Source organism: Canis lupus, chromosome 14 (assembly GCF_048164855.1).
Source record: "Canis lupus baileyi chromosome 14, mCanLup2.hap1, whole genome shotgun sequence".
Taxonomy (NCBI): domain Eukaryota; kingdom Metazoa; phylum Chordata; class Mammalia; order Carnivora; family Canidae; genus Canis; species Canis lupus.
The window spans coordinates 31,209,491-31,233,965 of record NC_132851.1 but is presented as its reverse complement, the minus strand read 5'-3'; the positions used below and the strand labels follow the sequence as shown (position 1 = coordinate 31,233,965).

At 39.0% G+C, this 24,475-nt stretch overlaps 1 protein-coding gene across 14 annotated transcripts in view; it reads right to left on the bottom strand.

The window, feature by feature from the left end:
• PHF20L1 (PHD finger protein 20 like 1) overlaps positions 1-24,475 on the bottom strand; it is a 78,011-nt gene that overhangs the window by 5,620 nt on the left and 47,916 nt on the right. For 13 of the 14 annotated variants that reach the window (XM_072774533.1, XM_072774536.1, XM_072774531.1 and 10 more), the window contains 5 exons: positions 23,216-23,323; positions 8,892-9,056; positions 5,484-5,665; positions 4,417-4,516; positions 2,900-3,095 (listed from right to left, as the gene is read on the bottom strand). In XM_072774533.1, the coding sequence (XP_072630634.1) occupies positions 2,900-3,095; positions 4,417-4,516; positions 5,484-5,665; positions 8,892-9,056; positions 23,216-23,323 (751 nt within the window). The remainder of the gene's footprint in view (positions 1-2,899; positions 3,096-4,416; positions 4,517-5,483; positions 5,666-8,891; positions 9,057-23,215; positions 23,324-24,475) is intronic. The other variant, XM_072774545.1, reaches the window with a different exon arrangement.

Below are 24,475 nucleotides of genomic sequence, written 5' to 3'. Positions count from 1 at the left end.
GGTCCTGCTCAGCAGGGAGTCTGCTTCTCCCTCAACCCCTCCTCCCCACTCATGCTCTCTCTCTCTGAAATAAATAAGATCTTAAAAAAAAAAAGCAACGATAAATGTAATTCTGTTGATAGTGCACATCATCATTTGATAGATGCACTTACTCTCCTGCTGACTTTTTTCACTGTTTTAAAATTGTATAACACCAAAAACCTTTATACTAGCATATTTTAAAATCCTCATTCAATCCAAAAGTGGTACTTGTTCACAACAAAAAATCAGGCAATACATGCGTACAAAGTAAAAACTTTCCTACTATGGCAATTACAAAAAACTGAGATATGATCTTTTGGACATTTTCTACACCCATACAATTATTTTTTAAATAGGTAAGCATGTACTTTCTCTTTTGTACACTGGGGCTCTGTTTGCCTTCTTCATATGTAATATATACGGGCATCTTGCCACCTCAATACATAGATGTTTCCCTCACTTTTATTCTAGTAGCTGAACAATATTAATCTACCACAGTCTAGGCACACCAACCCATTCCCCACCTACAGACATGTGCCTGTGTGTGTGTTCCTGTGATCTCTGCACATGAGTGGGGATATTTCAGTCAGATACAGAGCTGCTGGATAATGGGTACACATTTTAAATTTGATAGGTACTGCCCCAGCGGCTTCTGGAGACAATGCCCTAATTATACCGTCACCTGCAGTCTATGATAATGCACTCTTATTGCCATCCTCACCCAACATATAAGCATGATACTGCACAGCTAATTCTAGTCATTAAAATTCTGCAGTTGAGTAAAACCAGAATTCTTTGAACAGAGTTGATAAGAAACAGAGATACTCAGGAGGCATAAACCTTTTAGAAAGTTCAATGTTTGTGAATTAATTACTTCCAGGTTAGATAAACACCCAGGGATCAAATCAATCTTCTGAGAATACCCAAGTATTGGTCTGAAATTACAGATTTTATCTTTTGGACTCCCTAATAATTTAATATCAGAAAATACTAAAATTCTCTCACAGTAAAGGCACGGAAGAAAGCTAGTTTTGTAGTCTAACAGTGCAATGGATCAAGTCCTGCTCCGTCACTGAGCTTGGACAAGTTATATGCATAACCTCTACCTTTGACTACCCATCTCTCAGATGAGAGGAGACCTATTATTCAGGTTTATTTTAAGAAATAAATGAAATCTCATACTAGAGCACTAATTTCTGGCATGAACTAGACTTTCCTTTTAATAAGTTAGCTCTTCCTTTAGGCTTTAGCATTTGCATGCTCTTTTCATAAAGAAATCCATAATCAGATCTATGACATACAACAGAAGCAAATTACATTTAACAAACAGTCACTGAGTACTTAACCCTACACTAAGCAGTGGGAACAAAATGATGAATAAGACACAAGCCCTACCTTAAGGGGAACTGTGGTTAGTAAGGGGAGACAGACACAAGAAAACAAAGTGCAACAAAGTGCCAATATCAGTAGCAAGGAGTTTGCCAAGAAGGGCATGTGATCAGCTCTGGTGGGGCAGGTATCTGCTAGAAAGACTAATGGTACAAGGTTGTTCTGGGTGTGAGTGAATAAAGGCTTGTAGTCATGAAAAAGCAGGCTTTGCTCAGGGATTATGGTTTGGTAGAGTTGTGACGTTTGGGAAAAACAACTGGGAAAGGGAAGATGACAACTGAATAGAAGAAGACATTATCAGGGAAAGACTCAGAGCATGAGCTGGAGAGGTGGGAAGACACGGGGGCATATGAAGTCAAAAAAGAGATAAGCTACTATTTATCTCTTTTTTAAGGTTTTATTTATTTGAGAGAGAGAGACTACACGCATGTGTACATGCATGGGGCGGGGGGCAGACGGAGAAGCAGATGCCCCGAGAAGCAGGGACCAGGATGCAGGGCTCAATGCCAGGACCCTGAGACCATGACCTGGGCCGAAGGCAGATGCTTAACCGACTGAGCCCCCCAGGTGCCTCAAGTTCCTATTTATTTTTTACCAAGATCACACGGGCAACAATAAGAAGGATGAGCTCAGAGTCCAAGACTGGAGCCACGGAGAACTAAAATGGTGTGGCAACTGTTCATGGGAAAAGAACAGCCTGGGCTGGGACAGGATGAAGAGACAGGAAGGCACAGAACAAGGTCAAGGAATCATGGTAGATAGGTGGCCCTGGCACACCCAGCTGAGGGGAAAGGTACCTGGATGGGGACAGAAGGAGGGGAAAGGGCAAGTTTCTGGCCCAGGCAAGTGAGTCCCAATGAAGACAACCTTGTAAAGAACTGGTGAATCTTGTTTTTACATAAAATACCTTTTTAAAGAGAGGAATTCTAGTTAGGAACTAGGCAGAACTGAAAACGAGGGCTTCAAGAACACTTGGACATGTTACTTAGGGAGGCTCAGATTTCAGGTTTTTTTTTTTTTTTTTTTTTAAGGGAAAATGATCTGGGAAGACTACAACACATTTGCTGCCCAGCAGAGGGATGGATTCTATGAGCTGCTCCCTTCAAAGTTGGTCTTAAGGTAATTAAAACAATATGCTGTTAAATCTACCTCATCTTGACACCATCCCTGCAGAAGGATACAAAATACAGGATGCACCAACCCACGGAACTTAATTTTGCGCGTGGCCAGAACGCAAAACAGTGGGGCAGGGACTGACGTTTGTTGGATATCGGATGTGGTTCTGACCCTCAACCATACTTATTCATGCCAGGACAAGAGGTGGGAAGCGGCTATTCATCCAAAATATTTATTGTTTCTACCTTTAAAAGTTAAAATGTATTCAAGTAGCTCTTCTGCCTTCCAAAGTGCTCATCTGAACTTTCAAAAGGCCACCTAATCACCCTGAACTGAAATTCCCCCTAGCTGGGGCCTTGTGTCCCTCACTTACTTGAGTATGCCGATCTTCAGCTGTAGCCCATGCAGGACTTCCGTGACACCATAGACGTCAGCAAGCAGGTGATGTGTGGAAACTATCTTTTTGGCATTGAGATGAGAGTAATTTTCTTTTAAAAACGATAACCCACACATTCTCCCATTATCCAACCAATCCTTATCGTAACGATATTTTGCACTCCACCTCTGACCTGTAGGTGAAGGGGACATCACAATGACAAAGGATGCCACGTATTCAGACTTCCCTTCCACTGCCATCTTATTAACACTACTCAGTAAGCAGGGTGAGCTCTGGTACTAAGAATAAATTCAAAAGATGAGCAAGACAGGGTTCTGAGGAGCTGGCGCTGTGAGAGTTCCTCCAACCTTTGGGTCTCCTGCCCGCTATGAAGAACACACTCCATGAAGGATATGCTCACAGGCAGAGGACATCCGCAAAGGAACCCTCAGGGTATGGCTTCCCAATTTTTATGTATCTGTCATATGTCCTGTAGAAAGGCTGAGAAGACTGGATAGAAACTAGACAGGGTATCCGTTCTCTCACTAACATTTGTTTTGAACAGGATGAAATACAGTTCTACTTAAGTGAATACGGACCCCTCTTCAAGATCTCACCGGGTCTTGTAAAATGTATCTTCAATGTCAATGAAATGAGTTGCTTATGCGTCTGTGACCCCTACTATACTGAGACAGTGGACGGCATGCTTAGAATCAATCATCTTACCTCTTACCAGCATCTGGCAAATAGAAGGCATCCAATAAATGCTGCTGAATGAATAAGCAAATGTCTATATTTATATTAATCATTCTCCTGCTTCCTGGTTTTAAGATAGACAAGAGGAGAACTTGGTAGGCTTTTATTTGAGAATATCTAGTTATTTTCTGCCCAAGCAGCTCAAAGTGTGTACAATATGCAAAGCTTTGCTACTCAAAGAGCCTCTGGCATGGAGGAAGGTACTGGACAGGGAGTCAAAAGGGACAGGTTTTCATCTCAGGTCTGCAATGCTTGCTATTACCCTTGTGCACAAGGAATGCAACCCTCCACACCCTAGTTGTCTCATGGGTAAAATAAAGGGAAAGCAAGTGATCACTGGAGATGCCATCTACTGACAACTAGTTGGATATGCAGCAGGATCAGAAACTTTTTTAAAACCATGTCATGAGGAGTGTACATTCAGAATACAGTTCCAGTCAAATAGCCACACATAAACTTACTTAGAAATCAAGACACAAGGACATACTAAGGGCCTAATCCTTTTCCAGGAAAAAGCCAGAACTCTGTCCTTCCAGTAACATGGCAGGTATGTCAATGAGATGAGGCTAATGTTTTGGCCTAGGTAACTAACATGGAAAACAAAATTGTAACAAGCAATGAAAAATGTTTTAAAATTTTCACATGGAGGCAGAACTGAACTGACGAAGAAGTCATGGTGTTTTTATACAGCGGGCACATTACAGAATCCATAACCAGATCTTTAGGCGCCTTGCCACCAGCATGGGGAGGAGGCTTACCAGGAGGGTCCCTGCAGACGTAGCAGATGTACTGCTCGGGGATGCTCTCCTCCAGCAGCCCCATGCACACGCTGTGCTGCCAGCATAGGCACTCTTCACACTGCCAGAAAACACAGGAGTGCTTACAATCATAGGCCTGCTCGCTGGGAAAAAAGACAAATCCCCTTCCTTACAGTCAGCCATGGCAGTCTCGAGGCCGCCGACAGCTCAATTCTTATTCCACACAATGATGCAACACTGATATAAGTTGAATTTTATTTTTGATAGTCAACTACTTCAAGAACTTCCTCTAGTTGCAGCTACTCAAAAGGGCCTTGATATATTACTTAAACCATAAAAAAAAAATCAAAACTTGCTCTCATTTATTTCCCACTAATTTTTGGGCAAATACCTCTTTAAAATAGCTTATTTAAGTGTAGAATTTTTCTTTTTAAGGCAAGTTTGCAGGAATGCCTGTAGCAGCAACTTCTCAAAGTATTACCTGTGTGGTGACCCTATAAATTTGTAGTTCCCTGGTTTCAGAAAACCTTTGAAAAGGGGGAGAAAAGAGGAGATTACTTCCTTCATTTCTATAATTAACATTTCCAAATCTTTCATCACAAAATGTGGGTTATGCTCTTCTTTTCTCTTAAAGATACCCTTTCTACAGGAACAGCTGGTTTGTAATGCTTAATCCTTGCAAGTCTTTGAAAAGAGTGGAAATGTCTCTGTACCTGCCCATTGAAGAGCTACAAACAATAGGAATCCAGGCCAGTAAGAAAAGGGCTGCTGTGCTCTACACTTTAATGTGGATGCTCACCTACCCTAATGGGTTCAAAGAGTGGCTTCCAGAATTTCAGCCTGAAGACCTCAAACTCAACACTTTTGCAAAAGGAGGGTGATCCTTATGTAAGAGAGCAAGTCTACTTCATTTGAAGAGATTTTCCTATCATTACTAGGATTTTAAACGTGATGGTTAAGTTAGAGACCTCTGTTTTCAATAAGACCATGAGTGACAAAAGGACACGAAGTCCTGATGCATTTGCTGAACACCTGAAATAATTGCTTTGACTGGGAAGACCAGTTACCTGGATCATGAAGCCGTTCTCCTCATCCATTTCACAAATACATCGCACAATCTCATTAAGAGCATCGTCTTCATCCTGAGATTCCTCAAAATTGGTTGAATCAAAGTCCTGATTGTACTCATCCCCACTTAGGAGCAAACTCTCTGTTGAAGAATCATCTAGGAATTCCACATCTGATAAGTCTAGAATATATACAAAAGTAGACTCAGCATATAGTTCCCATGTCTGTGTCATCTTTTCAGATAGAGTTAAAAGGAAGTGATTATAAGCTATTAAGTATTTAGAAAGGAAGGGCAAACAAATGGGAATTGAGTGTTTGTCCCTGCATAAAGAAACAAATGATTCTTGAAGCTTAGTAATTATGACTGACTTTACATCTTCATATATACACTATTGCAAGTAACTTGAAAAGTTTCTCCAGTCTTGGTGCCTGTAGAGGTTGTGGCTAAGGTTGATAATAATTCAAATTTGCATAGTTTTCAAATGCTTTCACAAATGTTAATCCTTTTGATCCTCCCCAAAATCAGAAGTTGTAAAAAGAATGGATTTCATTATTTGCACCATAGACAAGGCACTTCAGAGAAGGGAAGGAGATTGCCTGGAGTCTAATGTCAATACTACTATTCTTAATAGTATCAGTATCATCAATCACTACTGCACTTAACATGAGTCAGGTACTGTACTAAGCACTTCAAATAGAAGATGTATTACTTGCTTGAGTAGTGCAGTCAGCAAACGGTAAAGCTAAATGGAATGACTCCAAAGCCTATGTTAATGATTTCACCAGTATTTCTTAAACTAGGATCATGAGTTCCCTAAGGGATTTACAAATTTTTAAAATCTCGCTTTGATAAAGATCTTTAAAAAATAAATATATTCTAGAAAGTAGATGATATGGAGGACTACTACATGTAATTCGACTTAAACGCCAGGTCTTGGGTTTGTATTTGTACCAGTGTTGATGTCAAAGACCACAATTTAGCTCAGGCCATAGAGGAAGAAAAAAAAAAAAATCCAGGCAAACACAAGGAAATCTTTATTTACAACAAAGGGAAAGAAATGATGACAGGACACTAAAGGTTTTGCAGGAGTGTGGATGGAGATATGGGGAAGAGGCATGGTCGAAGACCTGCTCTCTGCTGTGAGGCACCTGCAGGCCAGTCAGTGGAGCCTCTCAGAGACAGAGGTGGCTCCTTCCGCCTCGGTGTCTTGGCCTGTAGTCATGGTCTGTGCCCCTCCTTCATCTGCTCCTGAGTCACTTCCCTCTGCAGAGCATCTACAGGCTGTGGGAGTAAGGGCTCTGCTTGCTGAATGCTCCACACCTGGTGCTTACAATGAAGCCTGATCTACATAGCAAGCCACTCCAGAATGCTTCTGGAGGAGCTAAGAGGGGAGTCTATAGCCAGAGAAAATTCTCTTTTCAGACAATCAGACCAGAAAGAAGCTGGCCAACTTCAAACTAAAAAAACTCATGCTGCTTATATTTTAAATATTTCATGTCTTAGTGCTTCTTTTACCAGCTTCTAATCTGGTATTGTGTCCTGTTTTTGAATGTTTTGTTTTTGATTTACAAAAAGTTTTACAGAAAAATAAATGTTTTCTTTAGGGTCTTGGGACATCTTGAAACAAGTGAAGTCAGTAGAAATGATGTTAGAGAAATACATGAAAATTTTCAAGAAGGAGTGAATCAATTAGGCATCATAGAACCCTTCTAATAATATGAGTAGTTTTGGGAAGCTAGCACCATCTTGATAGCTTAAATCCAAAATTAGTATTTTCTCTTGGGCCTTCCTGAATGTAAGTTCTTGTCTCAAAATGGCAGACTAGAACATGAATAAACAGTTTCAAGCACTGTTGTGGCACAGATGTGGCATTATATGGATGGCAATCATTAACAACAATGGCCAAAATAACCAGGTGTTATGGTCTTAGAATGCAAACTTAACATACTGGCCAGAAAACCTAGTTAGAATAACCAATTCCCAAGCATCAAACAAATGCTTGGCTGACCTCAAGGGGCTGAGTAAATGGGTTTATGGGTTGAAAATTACAAAAGAAAAGTAAAAGTTCTCTCTCATAGTGAAATACCACCCGAACAACAGCGCCCACCGAGTGGCCACAGGAACACCATTCTCTTCCAACCACTACCTCTTGAACTATCATTGCCATTTTCCCAGCACATTCTCTAAGTGTGGATTCCAGACCAGCATCACCTGGGAGCTCATTAGGCATCAGAAATTCTGAGGATGAAGCCCAGAAAGGTGTTTTAACCAGCCTTCCAGGGGGTTCTGGTGCATGCTAACACTTGAGAACCTCTGGCCCAGGACCCATGCCCTCTATCAACATCCGTTCTAACAGCTTAGTGCTTGGTCACAACCAGGGCAGAAGACACAGCAGAATTGAGAGCCCACACCCGTGGCCTCTCCTTCCATCCCCACTCACACCTCAGGTTCTGGCAGCACTGCCAGCCCAGACATCCTCTCCGTTCTCCAGCACTCCATGTAAAATGATGACTTTTAGATCTTGATGTTCTTACATGATTTTCAACCCTTGCCACCCATCCCCAAACAATCACTCGGAAACTCCATCTGCCCTCCCAGAAACCTCATTGTGTTCTGCAGCATGTCTCCGTATGGGTCGCTTCATCAAAGTATCACAGTGACAGTTACCATGGACACCTGGGGTGAAGAGCCACTGGCCCAAAAGGGACCAGGGGATTTGTGTTTGTTAGAAAAGAAGGAGGGACATTTTCCTAAACCTCCCTCCCGCCAATGTTTTAAAATTATGAATCCCCAAAGTGCCGTGTGCTTATTTTAGGAAGAAGGGAAGATGACACTTTTTTCCACCATGGGCTAGATGGGAAATAGGCCTGGAAGAAAGCAAGTGGTAACAATGCAAACGGTAACATATCACCTAGTACCTACCATGTCGGGCCCTCAGAAGAAAGGAGAAGGCAGGAAGTGAGCTCAGCCATAAGGATCCCTGTGGTTTGACATAAGATGAAGACCCCATCCCTTATTCTAGTCTCAAGCCACTGCCATCGATGTCTCCACTAGGAGAGTCTCCCTCCCGCTGCTGAGAGCACCGGAAGGCAAGAGTCCTGAACACCCCAGCTGTCAGGACGGCTTGTAGGGAAATCTGACAGACTCCAAATATGCATGTAAAAATACCCATAACCAGTACATAGGAGACACTAATAATTTCCTTCCCGTCTGTCCTACAATTAACTATAAAAGCCAATTTGACTTTATAGAAGTTAAAAAAGTTGAGATTTTTCATATTAGCCTACGGGATAACTTTTTAAACCGTGTGCCCTGCTCAGACAAGCCCTCAATGAAGTATGTTTTTATCTCAGTTCCACATTTAAGAATCTTAAGACTTGTTTAAGCATTACATGATTACACATACTTTCACCACTAAGATCAACTGACAAAATTGCCCTTGGGTACTGATATGTTGTATTTTTCTCCGTAAACATGCTTCGCAGAGCCAGAGAACTCCCAGAAGATCGAGTTAGTGGAGAAGAGCACCTTTCCAGAAATTCTAGAGAACTGTCTTCATAGTCTGAATAGTCTGTAACATAAGATACATAAAGAAATATTAATAAAGTGTCAGGTCATCAGGAAGAGTCACTACAAAAATTAACAAGAAAGTCACGTTTTACAAGACATAAAATAACCGGGGACATCTTTCCTTACCCACGAACAACTAGATCGCTGTGTATCCAATAAAGTGGGTTTGGTGAGAACACCTGGGAAATGTACCCCAGGCAGTACACACATACCAGGGAGTACCATGTTCTAGCTGGTACCAGGTAAACTCCTGTTAGCCAGTCCAGAAGTGAAAAAGAATTATTTCTACAGTTTCTCTCCATTATAACGACAGCTCTGTCTACAGTAAGATATGCAAGATGGAAATAATTTTTTTTGCAGTTTGTAAAGAGGTGCTCAAAATGTGTAGCATGTCAATTTTTACAATGATAATTCAGTTAACTGCTACATTTTTCAGCAAGAACCTTTGAGTGAAATTAAGTGGTCCTGAAAGAAGTTAATCCAAGTCCTGTCTTCCCCAGCTTATGATGACTCATGCATAGGACAGGGAGCAGCCACCTGCAGCTTCCAGCAGAGCGGGTTGTCACGAGGGGACTGACAGGAGAGGGCAGGATTCTGGGCCCTGGGAAGGCCTTGGAGCAGAGGAGAGCCTAGCATATCTGACTATCTGAGACTGTGTCTACAACACAGTGAAGGAGAACAAGAAGAAATGAGGCTAGAGTGGCAGTGGCAGGTTAGGTTAAACATGTTTTTGAGTTTTATCCTAAATTCAGCAAAAAGAGAGTGATACAAGTCTGTTCAGGGCTTTGAAAGTCCCCTGGAGCTATGGGATGAGGGAGGGTGCAGGGAGGCACAGGCAGGAGGCAGTATGGCCAGGCCTGGGAGGAAGGCACGAGGCACGAAGACTGCAGGCAGATGCAGGGATCTGCAGACTGCAGGTGAGGGGCTGGTGTGGCATCAAAAGGCTTGTCTCCAGGCTTCTGTTTGAACAGAAGAGGTGGAAAACAGGGCTCTGAGATGGGGCTGAAGAGTAAGAGAGGGATGGAGAAACCAGAGAAGGAATGCAGGTTCAGAGGAAAGTATTTATTCACTTATCAAAGATTTTATTTATGTTAGAGAGAAAGCAGAGTGAGGGAAGGTGCAGAAAAGTTGGGAGAGGAAGAGGGAGAAGCTCCCACTGAGCGCGGGGCCCCACTCAGGGCTCAATCCCAGGACCCTGAGATCATGACCTGATCCGAAACAAGAGTAGGACACTCAAAAGACTGAGCCACCTAGGCGTCCCCAGAGGAGGGCTTTTTTAAAGATAAAAGATCCTACACATCGCCTCAAAAGTCTAAGATCCAGGGGAGGCGGGGTGACAAGCGCCAGGATTTTAAGAACAGAAAGACAACTGCTTCCATTATCTTACAGACAAAACAGGAGACGGATCCGCACAGCTAAGCACATACTTGTGGATGGATGAGCGAGTTCTCATCTGGTGGCTTCTATTTCCTCAACTGAGTATGCTGTAAAGGACACCTGAGGCAGGTTAGGAACAGAAAGAGGTGGAACTGGCTGGAAGAGGTGGGAAAGGTCAAGCATAGGAAAGCAAGTTTCCAGAAGAGCAGTACCAATGTTGGTGTGCATGGAATAACCATCTCAGGTGGTAGTGGTGGGGGGCAAAATAACGGTCCCTAAAGACATCCACGTTCCTCATCCCTAGAACCTATGACTATGTTAGGTTCTGTGGCAAAAGGGAATTAAGGTTGCTAACCAACTGACCTCAAAATTATCCTGGCTTATCCAGGTGGGCCCGATGTAATCACTAGAGTCCCTAAATGTACAAGAGAAAGGCAGAAGAGTCCTGTGGTAGAGTGAGAAAGACCTGAGTGGCCATTGCTGGCTCTGAGGATGGTCAGGGGGATGTGAGATAAGACACGCAAGAGCCTCTGGAACTGGGAAAGGCAAGAAAACGAATTCTCCTCTTGAGCCTCCTGAAAGGAACAGTCCTGCTGACACCTTCATTCCACTGAGACCCACTTTGGACTTGGGATCTAGAATTTTAGGATAATAAATTTGGGTTGTCTTAAGTCACTAATATGCAGTATTCTGTGAGAGCAGCAACTGGACACTACCATAGCACTCACTGTAAATACTACAGCACAGCCACATCTATTGGGCACCCACTGTGCGCCAACCATGATTCTAAGTGCTTTAAAAGTGTATTAACTCTTGATCCTCACAGTTAATACGATAAGGTAGCTACAACAGCTAGTGCCATTTTACAAGTGGAAGAACAGAGACAGAAAAGGTTAAATTGCCCAAGATTACACAGCTCTCCTTGGCAAAGCCAGGCTTTCAATGCAGAGAACCTAACTGTAGAGCCTTACTCTTAACCACAAAGTGTTACCAGCAGATTTCAACGTTTGATCTGTATATGAACTGGAAAGCTTGTGAAAGCAGATTCCTGGGCTTCACCTCCAGCAGGTCAAGAGTGGGGACACTCTCGGATGCTGCATATGCTGTCAGACCACAGAGTGATCTTGGAGTGGCACAGGGCCGCACAGTGACCACAGGCTGCCTAAGGCCATGGTACTTGGACACAGACAAGAAAAGGGCATTTGCTGAATGCCAGCTGCCACTGTGTCAAATACTGTAACAATGACTACCTGAATCCTAAAAATAAAGCTACCTAGTGGAAACTATTATTACCATTTTAGATGTGAGGAAACTGACATTTGTACAATTTAAATAACCCGCCAAAGGTCAACGCTAGAAGCGTTGCAGTGAAGATGCGAACCCAATGCTCAGCTTTGAAAACTGCCCTTTTATCAATGACATGTTAGTTACATTGCCCTCTCAGCAAAGTAAATGTAGGAGTACATATAGCTTGAGCCTGAGGATAGTGGTAGAAATATAAATTTTGTGTTATTAATAAAATAAGCTGATACGGAATCTCTCCACGTGGTTTTAGCAACTAAACGAAACTTCTTAGCACTCTGCACCACACCTGCATTCCCCACGCCAGTCCCCTCTGGCTACTGTGAATAAAAGGTCCACGGCTGGCTTCAGGGTTAGATCAACTGTAATCCTCCATGTAAAGCCCGATCCTAGATCACTTCAACCCGCTACAAACGGAGATTACTTTGCATCACTGTTACCCTCCCAGGAGATAACTGCATGCTCCCTATTGCTCTTACAATATGCCGATAGGCTTGCCTGCAAGCTCCTTGGAGTCTCTGTGTTTACAACACAATGTTCTGGATTCTCCCTGCATTTCTCATTCTAGTTCTTTTAAATCTCTGTATGCCTTCGGTCTTCTCACAGTTACACAGAAAAGACAGAGAGATGAAGCGACTGGCTCAAAGTGACAAAGGTAAACACTGGCAAAGTTGTCAGTCTTGAATCCCAACAAGGCCGTTTCTTGTACAAACAACTGTTACACCAGTAAAGGAAGTAAAAACGTGCTAGAGGGAAGAATGCACAGTCTAACAAATGCTCTCTAAGGCCCAGGAAGTAACAAAACAATAGAGCATGCCGGTTAAAGTTAAAATTAAGACTGAAGCCAGACTACCTGGGTTTGAATCTGCTTTTCACCACTCAAGAGCCACATGAGCTTGGACAACTCTCTTTCTCTGTTTCAGGTCAGTTTCTAAAATGGGTATAAGAGGCTCCACTGTAAAGCAGCAATTAATGTGAGGATTAAATAAACCACTGTATATAAAATTATTATAGCACGTTTGGTACATAATAAGCACCAGCAGGATATGCAAAATAGCATTCAGTGTTAAAGAATCTTTAAAACTCCCTGGTAGTAGTAACTGTAGAATAAAATGCATATTATATTAGGAACCTCAAGTAGGAATAATGTGAATGTTTTAAAATTAGGATGTCTTTAAAATTTTTAAGTTATTTAAAACTCCCTATTTCCAGCTTAAAGACCCCTCTTCTAATTTGATCTGGAGAAAAGTGTCACTTCCAAGATGAATGTAAATAGCCCAGAATAAATTCTCAAATGTAATAATTAATTGCAAAGATGCCAGTGATTACCCAACTCCACACCTGCTGTGTATAAAGAGCCATGCTTCTGTGCATCTTTAAGTATTTGCTAGGAGTCTGTTTACGAAGTTAAGATTTTCATTTATAGGTCAGATTTTAAAATGTAAACAAGATATAAAGTTCTTTTCAATTAAAGAAATAAAAATGTATTAACATGTTTTAAAGGATCAAGGACTCTTCAAAACCAGGGTTAGTGTTAACGGCGGAACACAACTCTCGGGTGCCAAATTTTCTTTGCAACTTTATCTCTTACTAACTGGGACCACCCCCCCTCTCCCAAGTCCCCACCACCTCCTGCATGCTCATAAACACTCTCTCACTGTGCCACCAAGTGTGGCCAGTCCTCATTCCTTCTCGGTCAGCCCCTCCCCATCACCTTTCCCCGACTTGCACAGGATTTTGCACACAAGATTCTGTGTCTGCAGGTGAGTCCTGGAACAGAACTGTTTGCAGATGCGGCAGAAGGGGACTTGAGCAGCTTTGCCCTTCCCGCCCTTCCTGAGTACTGGCTGTCCCCGCTGCAGTACCTAAGCCCACCAAGTCCTCGCAGCCTCTGGTCACTTGGGAGGTTCACCTGGCAATTTTACCTGCAGTTTGAAGCTTCTCACATCTGCATCATGATACATCCCTCACAGGAGGGTATTCACAAATCAAATAAATTTATGATTAATGGTTTTTATTTACGAAGCTCCAGAGTTTCCTGATTTTAGGTTCTCTGGAGTCTGGGTCCCCCAGAGCTATATGTACAGGGGTGGGGTGAAGGGAGAACAGACGAGGGGCAGTGCAGGCATACGAGTGCTCGCATATGTTCAAGACACTCATGGAAAGTGGTTTCAAGCTTTTCAATCCCCTGTTTGACCCTACGTCTTCAAATGTATTCTGGCAGCTTTAAAGAAAGAGAACGTAGAAACAATTAGGTATGACTTGGGGCCTAAAGAGAGTTAAAAATCTGAAGAATTTACCATCAATTACAGACTGAATAATTTCTCATTTGGCTGGGTTTTTAAAAGTGTTTAATGAATATGAAAAAAGCCCAGATATGACATAAAGTATGTCAATACCACAAAATACTTAGGTGCCTGTCATGTAGTTTTTTTCTTTTGAAAAAAAAAAATTAGTAATAGATTTAATTTTGTTATATATTAATACATTTTTTACATTTCTCTCCCTCTTCTCATTTACTATGTACAGGTCTTGCATACCTCACATTACATTTTCCCTTTGCATTTGATGTTATTTGGATACTACTGTAAATGTTACCTTTAACATTTTATTTTCCAGTAGTTTTTTTCTAGTGTATGGAAATACAATATATATTGTATATATTGTCATTCCTAAATCTGCATATTAACATATGTTCTGATTTTATTTATATTCAATTAAGATATATCGTATTATTGGTATCAGAGGTGGAGGTCAGGAATTCATCAACTGTATACAACACCCAGTGCTCAATCACATCCCATGCCCTCTTTCATACCCATCACCCAGTTACCCCATCCCCCCACCCATCTCCCCTCCAGCAATTCTGTTTGTTTCCTATGACTGAGTCTCTTCCCGATTTCATCTTGTTTCAGTTTTTCCTCTCTTCCCCTATGATCCTGTTGTTTCTTGCATTCCACATGAGTGAGATCATGTATTAATGGTCTTTCTCTGATAGACTTATTTTGCTTAGCATAATACCCTCTAGTTCCAACCACGTTGTTGCAAATGGCAAGATTTCATTTTTTCTGATGTCTGAGTATTCCACTGATACACAGACATCTTCTTTATCCATTCATCTGTTGATGGACATCTGGCTCTCTCCATAAGTATGGCTATTGTGGACAACACTGCTGTCACGTTGTTTAAGAGAACACATGTTGGTCATCACTTTTGAAGATCTCATTGTACCATATTCTAATTTGAACTGATAAATTCCCTTCCCACCTCAGTTACCACTGTCCTAAATTTCTGCTATTCTCTTGCTGTTCTTTATGCTGTTGCTGTTTGCATCTCAAAAATGGTTTCATATTACAACTTTTTGATCTTTACGTAAATCATAATTATAGGTTTTCTTCAGTGATTTTTAGCTTATCATTTTGTTCCTGAGATTCCTGTGGATATAGTTCATTTATTTACATAGTGATATGGATTCCACAGAATGACCTCTGATGGACATCTGGGCTGCTGCCAGTGCTGCTACAGACATTCTCATAAATGCCTCCCAATGGGTCATGAGAGCTTACTTAGGAATTTTAGGTCACACGGCAGGCACAACTTGCTGATGGCCATTTTCCAAAGGAGTCAGTACTGTATCTCCACAGACTTGGCCATATCTGATACCAATCACCTGATAATTTTTGCCCAGATAGCAGATAGAAAATAGATCCCACTAAGTCTTAAAAATTACATTAATTCTACTGCTCATAAGATTGAGCATCATGTTATATAGTCATCTCACCACTTTAAGATTTTCAATTATGTGAAGTACCTGTTAAAATCTTTTGCCCGTTTTCATACTAGGGTATTTTTTTCTATTCTTGACTTGTAAATTTGAAACCTATTCTGAATACTCATCTTTTGTCAGGTACACGTGTTCTAGTATTTTCTGATGGTTTGTGCTGTCTTTTCGCCCTCTATATAACTTTTTTTCTTCCCCCTTGTAAGGGAATTTCTTTTTTTATCTTTTGATCCCCCCTTCACCCATTTCTCCTACCTCCATTCCCTACTTTTGGCAACCAATAATGAGCTTTTTTCCCCCTTTAAGATTCCATATATTAAGTGAGATGAAATGGTCTTTGTCTTTCTCTTATTCCATGTTGCATGGTGCCCTTAAGGTCCATCCACAGTCACAAATGGCAAGATTTCAAGCTATTTTTTTCATGACTAATACTCTATTGTGTGTTTTTGTATGTGTACACCACAATTTCTTTATTCATTCATCCATCAGTAGACACTTAGGTTGTTTCCATAGCTTGGCTACTGTGAATAATGCTACAATGAATGGGGGTGGGGGTGCATAGATCTCTTCAAATTAGTGTTTTTGTTTTCTTTGGACAAATACCACATGACAGAATTGCAGGATATGGTATTTCTAGTTTTAATGTTTTGAGGAACCTTCATACTGTTTTCCACAGTAGCTGCACCAATTTGCATTCCCACCAATAATGCAGAAAAGTTCCCTTTTCTCCATGTCCTCACCAACACTTGTTATCTTTTGACAACAGTCAGTCATTCTGACAAGTGTGAGGTGATATCTCATTGGGTTTTGATTTGCATCTTCCTAATGACTGATGATGTTGAACATCTTTTCATGTACCTTTTGGCCATCTGTATGTCTTCTCTAGAGAAATGTCTATTTCAATCTTCTACCCATCTTTTAATCAAACTGTGTTTTTGCTACTGAGCTATAGGAGTTTTTAAATATATTTTGGATATTAGCCCCTTAACAGGTAATACAATTTGCAAATATTTTCTCCCATTCAGTAGGTTGCCTTTTCATTTTGTTGATGACTTCCTTCGCAGTACAGAAGCCTTTTAATATGATGTATTTCTGCTTATTTATTTGTGCTTTTGTTTTGGTTGATACCAAAAATGATTTAAAAAATCATCACCAAGATCTATGGAAAGATTACCAACTATGTTTTCTTCTAGTAGTTTCATGGTTTTGGGTCTTCTGTTCAAGTCCTTAGTCTACTTTGGGTTAATTTTTGTGTTTGGTAGAAGATAGTAGTCAAGTTTCATTCTCTTGCATACGGTTGTCCAGTCTTCCCAGCACTACTTACTGAAGAGACTACCCTTTCCCCATTGGATATTCTTGGCTCCATAAATTCATTAACCATATGTAAAAAAGTTTATTTCTGGGTCATTCCCTTCCATTGATCTATGTCTGTTTTTATGCTAATATTATGCTATTTTAATTACTGTAGTTTTGTATTATAGGTTGAAATCAGAATGTGCAAGGCCTCCAAGCTTTATTTTTTTCTCAAGGCTGCTTTGGCTATTTGGGTTTTTTTGTGGTTCCATACAAATTTTAAGCTTATTCCATTTCTTTGAAAGATGTCCTTGGAATTTTGGTAGGGCTTGCAATGAATCTGTAGATTGTTTTGGGTAGTATGGACATTTTAACAATACCTATTCTTCCAGGCCATGAAAACAAAGTATCTTTCCATTTATTTGCATCTTCTTCAATTTCTTTCGTTAACATCTCACAGTTTTTTAATATACAGGTCTTTCACTTCCTTGGTTAAGTTTATTCCTAGGTATTTTGTTCTTTTGGATACAACTGCAAACGGGATTGTTTCCTTGATTTCTCTTTCTGGTAGTAATATTAGTGTACAGAAACGCAAAATTTTTATGTATGTTTTTTATATACCGCAACTTCGCTAAATTTGTTTATAAGTTCTAATGGTTTTTTTTATGGAGTCTTTAGAGTTTTTTGTATGTAATATCATGCCATCTGCAAGTAGTGACAGCTTTAGCTCTTCCTTTCCAATTTGGAAGCCTTTTTTTTTTTCCCTTGCCTAATTGCTCTGGCTAGGACTTCCAATACTGTGTTGAATAAAAGTGGCAAGACTAGGCATCTTTGTCTTGTTTCTGATTTTAGAGCAAGGGCTTTCATCTTTCCACCATTGAATATGATGTTAGCTGTCTGTCATATATAGGCTTTTATTATGTTGAGTTACATCCTCTCTATAACCTGCTGTGCTGAGAATTATCATAAATGTTAAATTCTGTCAAATGCTTTTCCTGCATCTATTGTGATGAACATATGATTTTTATCCTTTATTTTGTTAACTTATTTGCAGATGTTGGACCATCATTGTGTCCCCAGAATAAATCCCACTTAACCATGATATATGATCCTTTTAGTGTATGACTGAGCTTGGTTTGCTAATAATTATTGAGGATTTTTCCATCAATGTTCACAAGGAATACTGGCTTGTAATTTTCTTTTTTTTTTTACAGTGCCTTTGTCCAGGGTAATGCTGGCTGCATAAAATGCGTTTGGAAGAGTTTCTTCCTCTTTTGTTTTTTGGAAAAGTTTTGAGAGTTTGCAAGAGTTTGAGAGAATAGTTTGATATTAATTCTTCTTTGAATTATCTGATAGAATTCACCAGTGAGGCCATCTGGTTTGGGACTTTTGTTGGGAGGTTTCTGATTACTGATTCAATCTCTCCTTACTAATAATCCGTCAATTTAGATTTTCTATTTATTTAACTCTATTTTCATGATTTAGCTTTGGTAGTTTGTATATTTCTTGAAATTTAACCATTTCTCCTAGATTGCCCAACCTTATGGCATAAAATTGCTCATAGTGTTCATTAGGGTTCTTTGCATTTCTGTCATATCAATCAGTTGTGACATCTTCTGTCTCATTTTATTTATTAGATTCTTCTTTTTTCTTGGTAAGTTTAGCTAAAAGCTTATCAAATTTTTTTTCCATCACTATCTGTCTTTAATTAAGTAACAATTCCCAAATCTCCAGGACATACCCCCCAAAAGGAATAGTTTAGCTAAACATGTACTAACTTATCTACATAAAAACAGAAACGCGTAATAACTTTTTTACTCATCCAATCCACTTTTAAAAAGGCTTATCAATTTTGTTCGCTTTTGCAAAGAACCAGTTCTCAGTTTCACTGATCTTCTCAGTCTTTTTAGTCTTAGTCTCTATTTCTGCTTAATCTATTCTTCCTTCTACTAACTTTGGGCTTTGTTTCTTCTCCTATTTCCTCAAGATGAATAGTTGAGCCTTTTTTTTTTCTTGAGGTAGGCATTTATCCCTAGGAACTCCTTCTTTACACCTCTTTTTGCTGCATCCCACCAATTTTGGTATATTTCCATTTTTGTCTTCAGGCATTTTATTTCTCTTTTGATTTCTTCTTTGACCCACCGTTTACTAGCATGTGGCTTAATCTTCACATGTTCGTGAAGTTCCCAATTTTCTCCATGTAATTAATTTCCAGTTTTATTTTATTGTGGCCAGACAAGATGCTTAAGAGGATTTCAATTCCCTTAAATTTATTACGATTTGTACTTTGTGGCCTAACATATGATCTAATATGGAAAATGTTCTATGTACACTTGACAAGAATGGGTATTCTTCTCCTTTGGGATAGAATGTTCCAATATATCTGTTAAGTCCATCTAGTCTATCATGTCATTTAAGGTGGTTTCCTTGTTGATTTTCTGGCTGGATACTCTATCCACTGATGTAAGTGGGATGTTAAAATCCCCTACTATTATTGTATTGCTACGTACATCTCCCTTTAGATCTGGCAATATTTGCTTTTTATATTTAGGTACTCCTATTTATGGGGTAATAAATATTTATGTTATATCCTCTTGTGGGACTGACCTCTTTATCACTATGTGGCATCTATCTTTGCCTCTTCTTATTGTCTATTTTATGATAGACAATAAGAAGCTTCAGCTTCTTTCTGGCTTCCATCTCATGGAATATCTTTTCACTTTCTGGGATCCCTACAATGTGAAAGTCCATCTGATGTTGTCCCATCAGGCCCTTAATCTACCCTAACTTTTTTTTTTTTTCCTGCTCTAATTGGGTGTCCCATTGCCTCATCTTTCAGTTCATGGATCCTTACTCCTGCGTCATCTAGTTGTCCCTGAACCCCTCTCTCCTTAGTGTAATTCTATAATCCTGTCTTGTCAAATTTTCAACCTTTTCCTTTATTAACACTTTCTGTTTGGAAATCCCTCCGTGCCCCCCAAGATCATAAAGATGTTTTCCTATACTGTCTTGTCTTTCAAAGTTATATAGTTTGGTCTTCCACACATTTCATCACTCATCAACCTGGAATTTATGGGTGCATATGGTATAAAGCAGGAATCCAATTTCATTTTTTTCTTCACCACATGGATTATAAATGTTCTTATACCATTTACTGAAAGGCTTATCCTTTACCTACTAATCTAAAAATGCCAGCTTTGTGTAAAACAAGTTTTGACATATGTATATGCTTTGGATTATCCTGTCCTTAATCAATACATCTATTTTTCCAAATGCCTCACTGCCTTAAACTATAGCTGAATAGTTCTTTTTATTAAGATTGACTATTATTTTTGGCTTCTTACTCTTCCATTGTAAGTTGTAGAATCAGCATTGAATCTGTAGATTTACGTAGTATGAAGTGGCATCTTTTCAATACTGAATCTACTAACCAGTAAATACGAATTTTCTCCCATGCTTTAGGCTTCTTTAATGTTTCTAAATAAGGTTTTATAATCAGGTAGTCATAATGTTGTTTTTTTTAATATTAAGGACACACAGATGTATCAAATGGTTTTTGTACATATATAAAGATAGTAACGTTTGTTGTCTTTCATCTGTTACTGTGGAATTTCACTGATTCCTAAAAAAATTTTTTTAAAGAATTTTTTTTTAATTAGGAAAACTTTACCCTCAACATGGGGCTCAAATTCACAACCCCAAGATCAAGAGTTGCATCTCCTGACTGAGCAGCCAGGGGCCCCCAATTTCCTAATGTCAAACCAACTTTGCATTCTGACCTTATGTGGTCATATGTTTTAATGCACCACTGAATTTAATTCTGTAACCTTTATTTATGTGTTATGTATCTACGTCCATAAATGAGAAAAGCCTATGACTGTCCTTCCCCATACAGTTCTCTTCTGATTTTGAACAGTTATTTAAATAACGTAAAATGAATCTAGAGGTACATTATATTAGTTTCCTAGGGCTGCTCCAACAAATCACCACAAATCTGCTGGATTAAAACAACAGAAGTTTATTCTCTCACAGTTCTGAAGGCCAGAAGTCCAAAATTCAGTGTCAACAGGGCCATTTCCCTTTGAAGTCTCTAGGGGCAAATTCTTCCTTACCTCTTGCAGTGTCTGGTAGCATGAGTGCCTTGGCTTGAGAATACAGCACTCAGATCACTGCCTGTGTCTCCTCAATGCCTTCTTCCCTGTGGATTCCACATCACCCTCTCCCTTCCAAGATACTAGCCGTTGGCTTTAGGGTCCACTCTAAATCCCAGATGATCTCATTCTTAAATCATATTGGTAAAGATCCTATTCTAGAGTCACATTCACAGGTACAAAGGTTGGAAGCTGGACATATATTTTTGAGTGACACTACTCTCCCTACTACAGGAGTGTTGTCTCTTTTTCTAAATTCTGCAATAATTTATGTAAGTTTAGCATAGCCTACTCCTTTAATGTTTGGTAAAACTTGGCAGCAAAACATTTGGAGTCAGGACTTTACCTCTGGCAAGATTTTAACATAATAATTAAATTTCCTTTCAGGTTTGAAGACTGTTCAGGTTTGTAACTTCTTCGTGAGTTTGGTGTCTGGCAATTATCCATATGCCATCTAAACTCTCAAGTTCATTGGCATAAAGCTGTTTACATTTTTCTTCATTTTAAGTCTAGAACATCTGTAATTATATTCCCTTTAGTTCCTAATATTATTTACTTGTATGTTTTGTCTTTTTCCTTAACCAGCGTTCCTAGAGGTTTACCGACTTTATTAGTTTTCTACAAAAATTAATTTTATTTTTTCTTCCTAGTATTTTTTTTTTTTTTTAGTTCACTAATTTCTACTCTTGTTTATTCTCTACTTCTACTTTTTTTGAGCTTCCTCATTTCTAACTTTTTAATTAGCTGGATGCTTAGCTGATTTTCAGCTTTCTTTTCTAATATAAATATGTATGGTGACACATACTCTTCTTATAAAGGTTGCATTTTAGCTACATTCTCAAGTTTTGATATGTATCTTCATCATTTCATAAGCTCTTAATATCTTATTTACCTGCCCCCTGGTATTCAGTTGGTTAAGTGTCAGACCCTTGGTGTCAACTCAGGTCATAATCTCAGGGTCGTGAGATGGAGCCCTGTGGCAGGCTGTGCGCTGGACTGCTGGAACCTGCTTAGGATTTTCTCTCTCCCTTTCCCTTCCCCCTCACCCACTTGAGCATGCTCTCTCTCAAAAAAAAAAACAAAAAAATGTTTTTTAAATTTTGTATCTAGGAACTAATAAAGTGATCTGAACCTTTTAGTAGCCTATCTCTGTGAATGAAGTTTCCTTTAATGACTATTTTATTTGATATAAATATATCTACTCCAACTTTCCTTTAGGTTTATATTTGCCCATAATTTTTTCCATGCTTTTATTTTCAACATTGCTCTGTCCTCTCCATCCTTATATTTAGATGTCTTTTGAAAATAACCTATAACTGGATTTTTAAAATTAATTATGATACTGTCTTACTGTAATTACAGATATATTTGGATTTATTTCTACCATCTTATTTTGTAATTTGTATTTTTCTTTTCTATTTTTTTCTTTGTATCACCTTCTTTTGGATGGTTTTTTCATTACATTTGCTGTCTATTTTGGAAATTATACCCTATGCTTCCATTCTTTTAGTATCATGTTAGAAATTCTACAATACAGATTTAATGTGTTAGAGTCTAAAAGCAATACATTTCTTTTACTCTTTCACAACAATACAAGACCTGAAAAACTGAAATACAAGCAGGTCTCTCTAAATTTACAAGCTATTACTATTGTCATATATTTTTCTTCTCTGCCATTTTGTTTTTACCCATAAATCAAAATGATTTATATAATCAATGTGCAGACTTATTCACATATTTACACTTTCTTTGCTCATTATTTCTTCTGGCATCTCAAACCTTCCTTTGTCATCATTCTCCTTCAACCTTCAGGTACAGGATTAGAATATCCTTTACACAGGGTATTGACAGAAATCACTGTTTTTTCAAAAGTTCTCCCAGAAATATCTTTATTTCACATCCTCATTTTTGAAAGCTACTTCAAGGGACTGTAATTCTAGACTGAAAATAATTCCTTCAGTAGACTGAAGCACACCTGACAAGGGTATCCAGTCCACCATAATGTTGGAAATGAAAGACTCTAATAAGCTGCAATGATTAGTGTACAGATGGATTAATTTACAGACTATAGTAAACAGAGTTGCATATTTTCTAAATCAGCAAGACAAGGAAAAGCTATAGGGACTTCTCAAGTTCTCAACATGGAGATCTTGTCCTGTCTTCACTTTGATGGAAGAACACAGAAAAACTGAAAGAATCTGAAAATTAAAAACAAACAAAACAAACAAACAAAAATAACCACTTTAGCATACTTACCATGCTGCTTGGATTTCTTTTTCTTTTTCTTTTTCTTCTTCTGTTTTGGTTTGTAGTGATCTTTGTCTTTCTTCTCTTTTCTTTCCTTATCCTTTTCTTTTCTCTTACCTAAGTGACACAAGTGACAAAGTTAGCAATCATGATTGATCCTCAGTTGTTTTTCTGTGGTTAACCTAAAAGCAGCATTTATGTTTTAATCAGCTATTCCAGTCACCTGCCCAGTGGATGGATTCAATTAAACTGTTCCTGTCATGAGTCTGGAACTCCTGATTAGCTTATTGGGCTCTAAGAGGGGGTCTTCATTAGCAGTGTTGAGAAATCCCAACTCCTGACACCTTGAAGTTAACACAGACAGTAGTTAAAATCTTAAATGAGTAATATACTCAGTTCCCTGATGTGGCAAGAAATAAACTCCATAATTTAAGACCTGACTGAGGAGACTTAGCATTTCCCCACAGAATTTAATGAGAAAATATATTAGACTTAAAAAAGAACTTAATGAAATTTTTTCCTTTGGAAAAATAAAAAATTAAACCAATCCATAAATAATTTCTTCAGTCTGCCAATCCTTCCTAGTGTGTACAATTATGAAGGCTAATAACACAAAGCAAATACTTATTTCATCAGACTAATTTTTTCCAAAATTTTAAAATACCTTTTTTCCAGTCTTAGGACTTTAAAGAAAACAAATGGGTGTGAAAGCAGTATCCTAGGGTACGTTACTTAAAATTGGTTTATCACATATAGTAACTACTGCTCCAACTCAGGATGATGTAGCCTACAATTTATCAAACATATTTAACCATATTCAGGGACCCAAGCTCCAGTTAGCTAGTCTACGGAATATTTAAGACTATCATCAATTATTGCAAAACTTTTCATCATCATAGCACAGAAGACAAAAAAAAAAAAAAAAAAGGCAGAAAACTCAGTAACCTTTCTATAAGGTCGGTAAAGAAGAAAGTCTGAAAAAATATCACTATTTCAGTTCATCATCCATTCCCTAAGTCTCAACAGTATTAAATGGTGGCTTATTTTTAAATAGCCATAACTGTAGAGATGTTCAAAAACACAAAATTCTCAAAGAAAGCCTTAGACTCCCTTGACAAAAAAGATACACATACGATATTTACGTGTTTAAGAAATCCTGTATCTGGAGCTGAGTAACACTAATAAATATTAAAACAGAAGCTCACTTACACCTAAAAGAGCACTAATACATAAGAAGTAAGGGACAGACTATGTCCCCCCACTGCCAAG